General features: G+C 36.5%; 3 protein-coding genes and 2 non-coding genes across 5 annotated transcripts; 4 read left to right on the top strand and 1 right to left on the bottom strand.

Moving 5' to 3' along the window:
* The first annotated feature begins 2,874 nt into the window (after positions 1-2,874).
* On the top strand, positions 2,875-5,270 carry LOC144649251 (uncharacterized). The gene has a single exon (XM_078508717.1). The coding sequence runs from the start codon at positions 2,934-2,936 to the stop codon at positions 4,965-4,967; it is 2,034 nt and encodes a 677-aa protein (XP_078364843.1). The 5' UTR covers positions 2,875-2,933; the 3' UTR covers positions 4,968-5,270.
* A 2,568-nt stretch (positions 5,271-7,838) lies between these two features.
* Positions 7,839-8,889, top strand: LOC144661717 (trace amine-associated receptor 1-like). The gene has a single exon (XM_078522539.1). The coding sequence runs from the start codon at positions 7,970-7,972 to the stop codon at positions 8,870-8,872; it is 903 nt and encodes a 300-aa protein (XP_078378665.1). The 5' UTR covers positions 7,839-7,969; the 3' UTR covers positions 8,873-8,889.
* A 1,499-nt stretch (positions 8,890-10,388) lies between these two features.
* Trnal-cag (transfer RNA leucine (anticodon CAG)) lies at positions 10,389-10,472 on the bottom strand. Its single transcript has one exon. It is a non-coding gene; the product is annotated as a tRNA-Leu (tRNA).
* A 534-nt stretch (positions 10,473-11,006) lies between these two features.
* On the top strand, positions 11,007-12,134 carry LOC144661726 (octopamine receptor beta-2R-like). Its single transcript, XM_078522549.1, has one exon. It carries the CDS (start codon positions 11,140-11,142, stop codon positions 12,007-12,009), a length of 870 nt encoding a protein of 289 aa, XP_078378675.1. The 5' UTR covers positions 11,007-11,139; the 3' UTR covers positions 12,010-12,134.
* Positions 12,135-12,766: 632 nt separating this feature from the next.
* Trnal-cag (transfer RNA leucine (anticodon CAG)) lies at positions 12,767-12,850 on the top strand. Its single transcript has one exon. It is a non-coding gene; the product is annotated as a tRNA-Leu (tRNA).
* Positions 12,851-13,691: the final 841 nt, after the last annotated feature.

The raw sequence follows: 13,691 nt of genomic DNA on the forward strand, positions 1-13,691 counted from the left end.
TAATAAGATGTTATAATGAGCTAATTGCAGTAGTTTAAACGAAATCTTAGCGCTCAGTTTTCTGTAAATAGCAGTTTTATCCAAATAGGTGTGTTCAATACAGCTAACATCACGCAAACCTCACGATCATTACATCGACATATTGACGTGCGTATTTATTATCGATAAATTTCGAGTAAAATGCGAAAGTTTCAGGGAAATCGAGTCAGAAATGGCGAAGTTATTGGAAATTTTTGACAGGCATACAGCACGTCATTTATTTCGATCGAGTCACCTTAAGTCGTGAATGCAAAGAACGACTTATAGCGGTTTGCTGGAGAAATTCAATTAAATTTGTGTAAACTCCCTTGGTAACCTGGCAATTTTATATTAAGTTTAAATTAAGTTCAAAATGGCTGATGAACGTGTACAAGGGCCGGTTTCCCGAGTTGTAATGCAAACTTGTGGATGTACATCAGGAGAATACGAATATTTTTTCCTTTCTGGAAGGAATTTTTCTAGTGAGGCCAGTGCTCGAATCCACATTTACACACAATGCAATGGAAAGGATGGCCAATGCAAGGAAGCAAGAAACTTGCACGCCGAACAATAGCTTATTTTGAAAGTCCGCGGATATGAAATTATCTTCCATTGAAATGCAATCAAATAGTGGGTAAGTAATAAATCACCCTAAATAAGGCAGTATTTTCCGCTACAAATTAGTCTCACTCAGCAAGATTAAACTGATGCGTTTGGAAACAATTAGAGATATCTATAGTAGGCTTGCTTTGTCTTTCGGTCGATCATTCATTTGCACGTTCGTCAAGTTTTTGTATCTCGTAATATTTTATATTCGTTGTCACACTCTCGTTAACGAAGTTCCCAAGTACATCTATCTCATGACTTAAACTTAAATCAAAATTTCCTCTGGCATTCGTAGCTCATTAGGTAGCAAGCCTTATCATGTTATGTGAATGATAAATTTGCTCTGCTTTTGAAGGCAAAACTACATTTGTAAACACAGTATTATGCATCAAACCCTTACAATTATTTTTTCTTCATACACATGGTCTGTCAAAAAAGGGACATATTAGTTCAACTGTGGTAATTGTAGTTCTCCAGGGGTGTATCATTGCACTCAGGTAATTTTTTGCTTTGTCAACATCCACTGAGTGCTATGGGGTAGACATTCAAAGAAATACTGAGAGAGTACTATTGTTAGCAGCTATTAATTTTAACGATTTTTTCTGAGCAAGATTTAGCGACTATATAGGGATTTTCCAAAAACTTCAAAAAATAGTAAATATATCGTGTAAACCAGCTTTTACTGGCTGGTGATGAATATATGGATAAGATGAAAATAAATGTTCAGTAAAAGAAAAAGACTACCATATCTTGACATTGAATGAACATAAATTGCATTGCCTAAAAGAACAAAGTTACCAGTATCCATTTTTGTGTTCCATTAGGGTGGGAAGGGAGTACCGGGGAGGTACCGGGGTACTTGAAATTTGACCAAGACAAATTTTAGCAAGTACTAAATTAAGCGATTTTCGCCCAACTCACTAAAAGCGCTAAAATGTAATAGCCACTAATATAACAATAGTAACCTTAAGGTCGATTTCTGTACATGTCCTATGCCTCCCCCCCCCTTATCTCAGCCAAAAAGGAACCTGGTTGCATGCCATGCTGATAAATAACAAATTGCTTACACTTAGATGGTTTGTTGTACGTGTTGTCCTACAGATTTATTTTAACAAGGCACATAGAATTTTGAATTAATTTATAGATTCGCCAAAACAATATCCTGCAATACAACACATCACTGAACTCTGCATGGGGCTAGGCTGTCAAGAGGTGTGGGCTGGAATGAACATCCTCCTGCCGTAACGTTGTATGAAACACATGATCAGAAAAAGAATTTTATTTCAAATTTACTCTCATATATTTTTCACAAACAGTGAATACTGCTCTCTATAAATTGACTTTTAGCAGACTGTACAGCTTGAAAAATAAAATATTTGGAGTTATTGTTATTGACTGCTGAAAACAAAGAGTAAAAGATAAACAAGCTTTCAGGTTCAGATCCTTTAATCCAATATGGCCATCAAATCTTTGCAGGATGGCTGGCAATGTATAGAGATTATTTAAAAATGAATTAATAAGGCTGATTAAAATGCATTGATGATTTTCGTGGCATGTAAAGGGGTAAAGTAAACTTTTTGGTTGCAAGTAAAGATACCAGAAAAGGAAATAAGCAGCAGTTTTCATTTGTTACATGTATCACGCCTCTAAATTGATAATAAATTTTGTTGGCTTTACTGTTTCCTGCCAATTTCAATTCTTAGAAGTCACATGTATGAGGCATCTGTTAGTTTCTTTTAATTATTTGCCTTCTGTCACAGTGTCTGCCATTCTTTAACAGAGAAAAATGTATGTCGAATAATACCACTGTCCTGTATAAAATGGCTGAGCTACCTGGTTATTAATTAAAGAACCCTTTAGCAAACGTGAAACAGTTTGGTGGAAAAAAATCCCTAGCTTCTTTCCATTACCAGCTTCGCAGCATCTTAAGGTACCTCATATCTTGTTACCACTATACGTGTCTCTCTCAGCATTAATTATTTTAAGCTCTTCTTAGCTGCTTAGCTAGAAGGCCTCGATGGACTACTGGATGGTTAGTTTTCAGTTAGAATATGGGGTTATTTATCACTTACCAGCTAGAATTTTAAACATGACTCAACTGTGACATATGTTAGCAGATTTCATAGACAATTACAAAAAATGTTGTTTGTCAGCAGACATTTAAAATTTATTTTGGCTAATTCTGGGCTATCAGTTTATAATATACCACATTCACGACTTTGCTCATAGAGCCTTTGATTTCTTCTTTTCTCGTTTGCTTCCACGTGTCCATTGTAATTGTTCAGGTTTGTAAAACGTAAACGTTCAAAATGCACAACGGTGGTGTTCTTGGCGACGAGGGAAGAAAAGCTCTAAACGCTTGTGTAAAGGTCAAGATTTATGGGAAACCAGAAACTCGAAAATATGATTTTACGACAGCAGCGAAGCGTTTAAATGGTTGTTATGCTGGTGAGTTGCCCGCCGGGTCGTACGCCTCGTGTTCGCTTCCCGTGAAACTTGATGAAAGAGGACGCATGATCGAGAGAACTTACGACATTGTTGATATTCATGATGCGCTTGTTAACTTTGATGAAAAGATATGTGTTGAAAAATACCCGACAGAAGGACCGGGATCTGATAAACTGAAAGACTTGATTGAAAAACGAAGAGCTGATATTGAAAGAGAGCTTGAGGAAGCCACTGCTGACCCAAACCGACGACACAGATATTCCTGGGTTGTTGCACAGCGAAGAGTGAGGGACTGCTTTGCTGGAAACTTTGCCGAAGATCGATGGCTAGTTTTAAGGTCAGGTGGAAAACCCCTCGACATTATTGAGATTTATCATGATGTTTCTCGTTGGGACAAAGCAACAAAAAAAGCCAGTGAAAAAAGAGCTACTTTAGAAAAGGAATATGCCGAAGCTGCTGCTGCTGTGGAGGAAAATGTAAAACATACACTCCGTAGATATCACCACGAAGAAGTAGTGAAGCGTTTGTGTGCTTGTTATTATGAGTCCATTCCTTTTAATGAAGTAAGAGATTCTGGCGTAGTCCCTGTCGAAATTGATAAAAATGGTCATAGGAATTTTAATAGTGATTATGATATTTTTGATATTCACAAAGCATTTCTTCAACTTAATGGGAAAAAACTGCTACAAAAATACCCAGAAGAAGGGCCTGGTTCTGAGGAATTGAAAAAGTTAATTGATGAACACAGAGATAATCTAAAAGAAGAATATCAGAAAGCCACATGTGATACAGGTGGTGAACCACGTCTACGTGAATATTCTGCAAGTGAGGCAGAGCGCAGAGTGAGAGATTGCTTTGCTGGTGCCCACTTGAGGGACACAGATATACTTGCCACAGTGAAGAAAGATGGAAATGATGGTGACCAGACTTATGACATTTTTGATATAAAGCAAGCAGTTGATCATTTTGACATAAAGACATTTGTTGATGCATTCAAGTACCCTAAAGGAGGGCAAAAATGTGGTGAAAAGAAGCAAATGGTTGATGAACAAAGGGCTGATATTCAAGAAGAGTATGAGCTAGCCACTAGTTGTACTGAAATTGAGCATGGCTCAGGGTTTATAGTTCATAATCATTTTATAATTACCAATAGGCATGTGATTGAAACCTATTTAAATGAGACAGAGAGTCATGAAATCCGAATTTCCAATGCAGCCATTGGTGAACTGGCTTGCACGGTTGCTTACTATGATGCGGGGAAAGATTTGGCATTACTTTTTTGTCCAGATCTCAATTTAGAGCAAAGTGGAATTTGTCCATTGCAGCTGTCCAGCCAGTCATTATTACCAGGCATGTCAATTTTTTCTTTTGGTTATCCCATGAGCCATACAGAAGAAACAGCTCTCTTTGTAAGTGGCAATGTCTCTGGTTCCAAGAAAACCTTAGCAGGTCATTCAATGGTTGTTTTGAATTGCTCCCTCAACTCTGGCAACTCAGGTGGTCCGGTACTGTGTTGGGTCAATGGTCAATTAAAGGTGGCTGGTGTTGCAACACAGAAACATTTGAAACAGATTCTAACCTTGGAGGAGAGGAAAATCATTGAAAAAATACGGAATTCATTACAAACCCATGCCATTCCTGATGTGCCAGATGATCATCTTGTAAAGCGTTCAGAGGCAAGTTTATTTCAGACTGATTATTTTTTAGAACTGCATCCAGTTTGTCAGACTTCTATGTCCCTACTGACATTGAAACTGTACGATGCCTTGGAAACACACTCTCAGTTTAATTTAAGTAATGCCTTGCCTGGACATTTAGTTAATAAGTTTATCAAAAACGCTATCAGTGAATGTACTGGAGTGTACAAAGAAGAGTTGGCAGAAATGTTAAAGTAATTTTTTGTGACTCATTGAAATGCAGTAATTCTTAACTATGCCTTGGATCATTCATCAATCAATGTAACTTTTAATCCCGGGGCGGTGGGGGGGGGGGGGGCACTCAAAAAAGTTTTATACGGGGAGGCTCCGCCCCAAGCTTTTACCCCTTACCCTTTTATATACCATTTTGACAGAAATTGTACCCCTTTTGTATACCTTTTAATGAAAAAAGGTACCCCTTTCATATACCTAAAAGACATGGCATAGACTAAAATAGATAAATTAATTAAAATAATACAGCCATAAAGTGCGTCTGCTCGAAATATTATAACTAAAGGCCCAGTTAAAAACATAAATGACGGATTTTCATACCCTTTCGTTTACCAAAACTTTTGAAACTTCTACCCTTTTATACACCTAAAGCCTAAAAAAGGTACCCCTTTCGGGTGGAGCCTCCCCGTATAGGCCATTATAGGGAGTACCCCCCCCCCCCCCGGGCTTTTAATATGTAGTTGTTACACTTAAAAGGTACAGAAGCAATAAGTTACTATTGAATAAATAAGGAACACAGTTTATGTAACCTAATGTTATTAGGTAGACTTCTCACACATCCTGTCAGTGTTGGCTAAAAAGTGTTTCATTCGACATATTTTAAGGGTGAGCTGCATACAAAGATGTTAAGTGTCCTGTTCTATAGAAATTTCACAGGGACTGTAGTTGTTTGATAGCTGCTTGAAACAGGATGTGATAATTTGCATTCATGTATAAAGTTGTTAATGAGGTACAAAAACCTTTCTGCAAATTCTATTTACCATGATGTTACTTCTCTTTTATATATATGGTTTTGCTAGCTGGCATTTAACGCAACTGAAAGTTTAGTCATATTTATTTGTAGTTATGGATCAAGAGTTTGTTATAAATTAAATGAACAACTGTAACATACAACCCAGTTAAGAAATAGAAATTGGTGGCATAATTTTATTTGTTCTTGTAATCAGTGTTATCAAGGCTTGTTTAGGCACAATAAATAAATTTAATTTCTTAAAATAGTATTATTTCACCATAAGTGCATTCTTTCCCATGGTTAAGGCCAACTAGCATTGTGCACCATGAGCCAGTCATACCAAAATTTAATAATGATACTGCTATACATCAATCGAAAGTTTTGCGTGTTTTATAATGACCGAGCTATGAACAAATCATCTAAATTACTGAGTAATTTAGATGATTTGTTCCGGACATTGGGGTGGCGAAGACACTTATCAAAGTTTAGAACAGAAGTCTATCCTAATGTATAAAACATTACATGGTATGACTCCTGATTATCTGAGATCAAGATTCGTATATCGTGACGATGTTAGTGCTTATCGTTTAAGGAATACCGAAAACAAATTAGTTCTTCCACAACCTCGAACTGATTTTCTCAAGAAAAGTTTTTCGTACAGTGGAGCTCAGTTGTGGAACAACTTACCTGAAGACCTAAGACAAGCATCTTCACTGGCCGATTTCAAATCTAAATTAATTCGGCACAGTTTAAAGTAATATCTCAATTGTAAGTAAATTTTAGACACGGCCTCCATGAAAAGCAGACTTTTCTTTTGTTATTTTGAATTTGTTGTTATTAAATTTTTGTAGTTAGTTAGATAGGTAGATAGTCCAGTAACTTAATTGACTGATGGAAAACCGTGTATAAATAAAGTTATCTTATCTTATCTTAGCATTTGAACTGGTACAAGGGCCATTTAAAAAGGTTTTAAATTTTTTTCAAATTCGGGGCGCAAATAAATTTTTAAAAGGGAATTTTTTTTTTTTTTTTCTTTTTTTTTTGGGGGGTTTTTTTTTAATTTATTTAAATAATTTTTCCCGCCGGGGGGGAAATAAAATTTTTTAATATTGTGGTACAAGGGCCGGTACAAGTCACTACAAGCGCTTAGGGGCGGACCATTTTTTTTTTGGAGGGGGATATAAAAAATATTAAAAAAAGGTTTGCAGGGCCTAGAAAGACAAAATAAATTGTTTGCAAACACGATATGTATAACAAAAAATAGTTTGCATTTCGAAAATCGTTTGAAGAGGAAACGTTTTCGCACCTACCCCCCTACCCCCCTAACAAAAAAAAGTTTGCATTTCGAAAATCGTTTGAAGAGGAAACGTTTTCGTACCTACTCACCCCCCCCCCCCCAAGAAAATAATGGTCCGTCCCTTTGGTGCTGGGAACAATTTTGGCGTTGACTAAAGGGCCTTGAAGACAGTTTTATTGTTCTATTAGAATAAACTTCAAACATCATTATTATGGTTATTTAAATCTAGCGGCATATTTTTGGTGACTTCCCTATTATTAGTAGCATATTGAATATGTACAAAACAAATAACGAGCACTGCTAATACACAATATCCTGTTTTTACGAGAACAATCTACGAAAGTCTAGCATCAGGGTAATGATTAACTGAGATGTGTAGTAAAACCAGATATGCTCTTGTTCGCTGTTGGTGTCAATAAAATAATTAATAGTGAAATTGATGATTTTGAATGTCCAGTAAAAAAAATTTGTCGGCTTCGAAAGCCAACAGAGAGACGGATGTCCAATTTATGTAGAAATTAAACCAACAGAAGAAGATGTTCAAATAGTGTCAAAATGTCAATCAATAACTTTATTAAATTTAAACTTACAAAGGGACAGCTGAAGTTAAAAAAAAAGCTAATCAGCTAACGTCGGTTGAACTAACCTCCTTAGAAAATTCAACTGCAATATAACGTGTCTCCGATGGTCTATATCTTTGTACTACTGCCTCAGTTGGAGTATATTCTCCTTTGAGATGTGAATAAAACGGAAAAGCAAAAAATACTAATATTACAACTTTTCACTAAACATTTGAAAAATGATTATCAGTCAATCTTTCATTTGAATATGTTAGAAAGGGAATTTTTATTACAAAAAGGAAAACTCAAATGGCAGGTGGCTTTAATATAGATCAGTTTGGAGGTGATTACACAAGTTCTGTGTTAGAAGGATTGGAAAATGGAAACCTGGTTCACGATTCTCGGATGGTTTCTTACGATCTTGACCTTGACTGGAAATGGATTTATCATCTTCCTTGTTTGCAACAAACGGCAGCTTCGCACCAAAACCAACGCTTTTGTTGTTTCACTGGCAGTGGCGGATTTCTGCGTCGGGGTGATCGCTGTTCCCTCGTTTTTCTTTTCCGAGGAGACCCACTCAGAAGATCAGCTACCTGCTGACGGGGAACACATTTTACGATGGCTTTTCATGGACGCGTCCGTGACGAACATGTGTAGTCTTGTACTGGACCGCTACATTGCTGTTGTAAAGCCTTTGAAATACATAACATTTATGAAGCGAGGTCGCGTCATTCAAATGATCTCCTTCTCTTGGGCAATCCCAGTTGTTTTTGTTACGTTTGAAGCATCACTCTTGCTTAGTTTTAAAATTCCTGTTGTAATTAATGTTTTCCTTTGGCTGGTTATGATATTTTTTGTGGTTGTTCCAAGTTTTATGTTAATCTTCTGTTTTGCATCCATGTTACATGTTGTCTTCAAGCAACATCGGGCTGTGCGTACATTGGCGAAACAGTTGCGTTTTAACCACCACGCCTTACATAAAACTCAAGAGAAGGCTGCAGTGATCACAATGGCAATCGTTATTGGAGTATTTCTCCTGTGTTGCGGAATTCATTTGCGTTGTGGCTTTCTGCTAGCTTTCGATAACCAAGCTGCTAATAATCATTGTAATCATCATTATTTCGAAGTTCCTATTGTGGTTCTAAACTCTGCAGTGAACCCTTTAGCTTACGCTTTATTCAAGAGAGACGTTAAGAAGGAGCTTAAAAGAATGATATATTCTATAATACAAAAGAACGTAAATTCATGTAACTCTGCGGTTAATTTCAGTCATTCTAGATAGCCCGAGTTTTTAGGAAAAGAGCCGTTCCTCTCGAGGGAATCGAGAGTTTTCTCCTGGCCGTCCCAGACTGCCGAGACGAGGGATGTTCAGTAGGTCGGGGTCCCTCAGTGTCAGTTTCAGAGAGGGCGAGACATTCAACTGGGGAACCCAACAATATTTGGTAAATCGACGAGGCAAGTGCCTCGTCCTGCCTCTTGCTAGTTACGGCCCTGTTCTCTTGACGTCGCTTAAAAAAATCTGTCGGTCAACGCGTGGAAAATTAAAAATATGTCATACAAAATATAATTACATCTTACGGCACTGTTATACTGTAAAATGACAAGTCAGTTAAGAGCAGGAAAGTTGCAGAGAAAATAAGAATATCTCAAGGAGCTTGTCTGAAAATTTAGGAGGAAAAGATAATGTTACAAGCGAGGAGCAGTGCTTTTACATCTTTTGAGCCAACTGGGATGTGACTCAATGGCGCTTTGGAGAAAGTTCTCTTGCCGAAGATTTGTAAGCTACGTACGTTCTGCATTCTGTATTCCATTTGCTTAATAAAGAATTTTAATGAACTGATAATAATAAAGGTGCCCCTTCAGTTCGTTCGTCTAATTGCCTTTTCGTACATGTCGTATTTCTCTTTTTTTTTGTGCACAACAAAGCACTATCCCAATGTAAAAAGGAAAAATATCCCTGCTCATTCCTGGCATAAACGAAGAAATGATTAATAAAAGAAGCGAATTGATGAAGTGTCCTTAAGAATCAAGTAGTTTCAAGCGCTTTTCTCCTGTTTGAAAAGGCGATGTTATGACTCGTGCAATTATGGCAATGCCAGCTGGGAGGGAGCTGGATCCTAGTCATAATGTGTCGTCATAACATGGAAAACGCAAGAAATCCCCAGTGGTTTTCAAAAACCAAAACCAAAGTTCTCACTTAGGCCAATCACAAAGAACACAGACAACCCAGTGAACCAATCAAAACACAAAGCAAATACACGACGCGAAGCGCGGGTAAATTTGTGGGGGCGAGTCATGATTGGTTTTGATTTTACTTCTGATTGGTCGAGAAAGGGGGCGCGAGATTTTTTAACCAATGATCACCAATCACTCTGCGTAGTAACGCAAAACCAAAGAAAACGCGAATACTTTTGACACTCGTACGAAAATGAACCGCTCTAAAAGGCCATCGTAACATAAAATTTTAAGGTATGAGATTGCCGCGAGCTTAAGTTGCGCATGCGTTACAGGTTAGGTCATTTTCATGGTCTATTCTCTCATCGATCATAACTTTCGACCAGTGACGGCACACTTCTATACTACTGGAATTTTTCTTTTTTTTTTTTTTTTTTTTGTTCAAATTCAAAATTTGTTTAAATTTGTATGCTTTCAGGCAAATTCGGCATAGAAAAGTTGGAGTGATTCTAACTTTTCTATGCCGAACTTCTATTTTCCCGCAGTTTTTTTCGCGTTTCCCTCGCCCCCACTAACTGCCCCTGGGTCTCCGAGGATGTCCAAGTATAAAAAAAAAATGTTCCTGTCAGGAGTGGGATTCGAACCCACGCCTACATGAGTAGACTGCGACCTGAACGCAGCGCCTTAGACCGCTCGGCCATCCTGACCAACTGATGTATAGCTATAGCAGGCAAGTGAGTCATTACCTTGGTTTTTGTCTGACAATAAATTTTGACGCGATAATGATTTACATGGATTAAGTGTAAGATTTCTCGAAAGATTTGCATTCATTAAAAGTTTTAAAATTTGCATTCATTTTATTATTCTATTATTATTCCTGAAAATACTTATACAAAAAGAGAGCGATGAAAGCAATAAGAAAAAACAATATCACACTTTTCCTTGTCAAATTAAAAAAAACCCTTCTCATTCGTGGAAGAAATGTGCTGCAGCTAGTCTGTCCTACTTCCCTTTCTTCAATATTTTATCTTAATCACTTCGCACTATTGAAAATTAGCCAATAATTTGTGAAGTTTATTTCAACTGGATTACCAATTCCTGCGTTCTATTTCTATCTCCGCCTTGGACAATTCATAAAAACAAGAAAAAATTTCCAGCGAATTTTGCGGCAATTGATTAATATCAATTACCCTCGTTATTAACGATTCTGTCATTTGAATGTCATACAAGGGAATTATAAATACAAACAGGAAAATTTAACATACAGTATAAGATGACCCGGCAGATGGTTTTAACATAACTTCTGTTCCTTTGGGGTGAATATATCTTTTTTTCCAACAAAAAGTCTCTTGATAAACGTCCTCTAACTGGAAAATGGAAACTTGGTTCTGGATTCTCGGCTGGTTTCTTTCAATACTGACCATAACTGGAAATGGATTAATTATCTTCCTTGTTTGTTGCAAACGACAGCTTCGCACCAAAACCAACGTGTTTGTTATTTCACTGGCAGTGGCGGATTTCTGCGTCGGTTTGACCGCCGTTCCCTTGTTATTCTCCTCCAGGAAGACTCACTCAGAAGATCAGCTACCTACTGACGGGGAGCATTTTGTAACCTGGCTATTTATGGAGGCGTCCGTGACGAATATGTGTAGTCTGGTACTGGATCGCTACATGGCTGTCGTGAAGCCTTTGAAATATCTTACCTTTATGAAGCACCGTCGCGTCATTCAGATGGTCTCTTTATCTTGGGCTTTCCCAGTTGTTTTCATTATTGTTAAATCATCGCTCTTGCTTAGTTTTAAATCAGCTGTTAGTGTTTTGATGTGGCTGTCTATGACATTTTTTGAGTTCGTTCCATGTTTCATGTTAATATTCTGTTTTGCTGCCATGTTACGTGTTGTTTGTAAGCATGATCGAGCTGCGCGGACATTGGCGAAACAGTTACGTTTTAACAATCATGCTTTGTGTATTAAACCTCAAGAGAAGACGGCGGTTAACATTATGGCAATCGTTATAGGAGTATTCCTTGTATGTTGCGGAATCCAATTGCGCTGTGGCCTAATGATAGTCTTTAATAGTAACATTGACCAATTATGCAATGTTCTACATCTCCAAGTACTTGTTGTGGTTCTAAACTCTGCTGTTAATCCTTTAGCTTACGCTTTATTCAAGCGGGACATAAAGAAGGAGCTTCATAGACTGATCTGTTTTTCGAGATTACAAAAGCGGAACTACCTCAGTTGATTTATTCATACTCATAGTAGGTCGAAATAAGCTGTTCCTCACGAGCGAATCCCAAAAGAGATTTGCGTAAACTGACGGGTACTGGCAAAAAAGAAATAGATTGTTGTATAGGAAATACGATTGCATCTCAGGTTACTAACTCTACCAGTCAAAACAGGTAGACGAGTATTCAATGTATTTGCATTTTTTTAAATTTTTTAGAATTCTCAAAATTATAAGTATTAATTGTATTTTCATTTTTAGCACTTTTAGGATTTTTACAATTATTTAATGTATTTTCATGGTGAACCTGGAAACTAGCTTTTAGCGAAGTGTTCTAACCATGTAAAATAAAGTTATCTTTCTATCTATCTATGTAGAAAAATATGTACATTGTAAAAAAAAATGTGTGAAAAGTTAACTTTATAAAAAAGGTAGTTCATACATTACTTTTATTTACTCGGATTACAAGAGTAGCTACTCATTAAAAGCTAATTTCTCCGAGAAAGAGAGAGAAAAAAAAATTAAATAAATGAAATAACTAAAATAAAAATAAAATCGTTTGTAATATATATTAAACTACTTTTTAAATGCATCTAGTTTAATCAAACCCTGGAAAGAGACGTTAATAGTTCTTTGATGAAAGTTGGATATTGACGAGCATTTGTAAATATAACCATGTATACATTTACGTATTTCTACATTTTGACGGAAGATTTTAATAAATATGGTAATTATTCAGTTGATTCCTTGAGTTGATCTTGTCGTGTATCACAGTGTCAGAATGGTCGAGCGGTCTAAGGCGCTGCGTTCAGGTCGCAGTCTACTCATGTAGGCATGGGTTCGAATCCCACTTCTGACAGCAGCATTTTATTTTTATTTGAACCAAAAGAGAAACACCGAAACGTAAAATAGAAAAGCAATGAAGTTACTTAGCAACATTTCTGCTAAAAACGCGGGCTTATTAATTTCCAGTCCACGAAGTTTCATGTTCCACCGTCTAAAGGAAGTACTGCAATAAAATCGTAATGCTTTCTTTGAAAGTGCAAAATGGCTCACTGTTGCATAAATTATGCAAAAGCACACAACATACAAAACCACCTTTCCATATGCAAAGAGCGAGAGGAACTTCATCTGCATCCTTAATTTTCGCTGCGTTTTCCGTCTATTTGGGTTGTGATGTGTTACACTGACACAATTGAAAAAAAAACCTAGCAGTCGTTTAGATACAGAGCTTCGATGAGAATAAATTAGAAAAAAAGTTTAGAAGTAAACTCAAGGAATCAACTGAATAATTACCATATTTATTAAAATCTTCCGTCAAAATGTAGAAATACGTAAATGTATACATGGTTATATTTACAAATGCTCGTCAATATCCAACTTTCATCAAAGAACTATTAACGTCTCTTTCCAGGGTTTGATTAAACTAGATGCATTTAAAAAGTAGTTTAATATATATTACAAACGATTTTATTTTTATTTTAGTTATTTCATTTATTTAATTTTTTTTTATCTCTCTTTCTCGGAGAAATTAGCTTTTAATGAGTAGCTACTCTTGTAATCCGAGTAAATAAAAGTGATGTATGAACTACCTTTTTTATAAAGTTAACTTTTCACACATTTTTTTTACAATGTACATATTTTTCTACATAGATAGATAGATAACTTTATTTTACATGGTTAGAACACTTCGCTAAAAG

The sequence above is a fragment of the Oculina patagonica genome, chromosome 1 (assembly GCF_052425735.1).
Source record: "Oculina patagonica isolate OP01 chromosome 1, crgOcupat, whole genome shotgun sequence".
Taxonomy (NCBI): domain Eukaryota; kingdom Metazoa; phylum Cnidaria; class Anthozoa; order Scleractinia; family Oculinidae; genus Oculina; species Oculina patagonica.

Coding starts and splice junctions, on each gene's coding strand:
- LOC144649251 (XM_078508717.1), top strand. CDS start 2,934: ATGCACAACGGTGGTGTTCTTGGCGACGAGGGAAGAAAAGCTCTAAAC.
- LOC144661717 (XM_078522539.1), top strand. CDS start 7,970: ATGGAAACCTGGTTCACGATTCTCGGATGGTTTCTTACGATCTTGACC.
- LOC144661726 (XM_078522549.1), top strand. CDS start 11,140: ATGGAAACTTGGTTCTGGATTCTCGGCTGGTTTCTTTCAATACTGACC.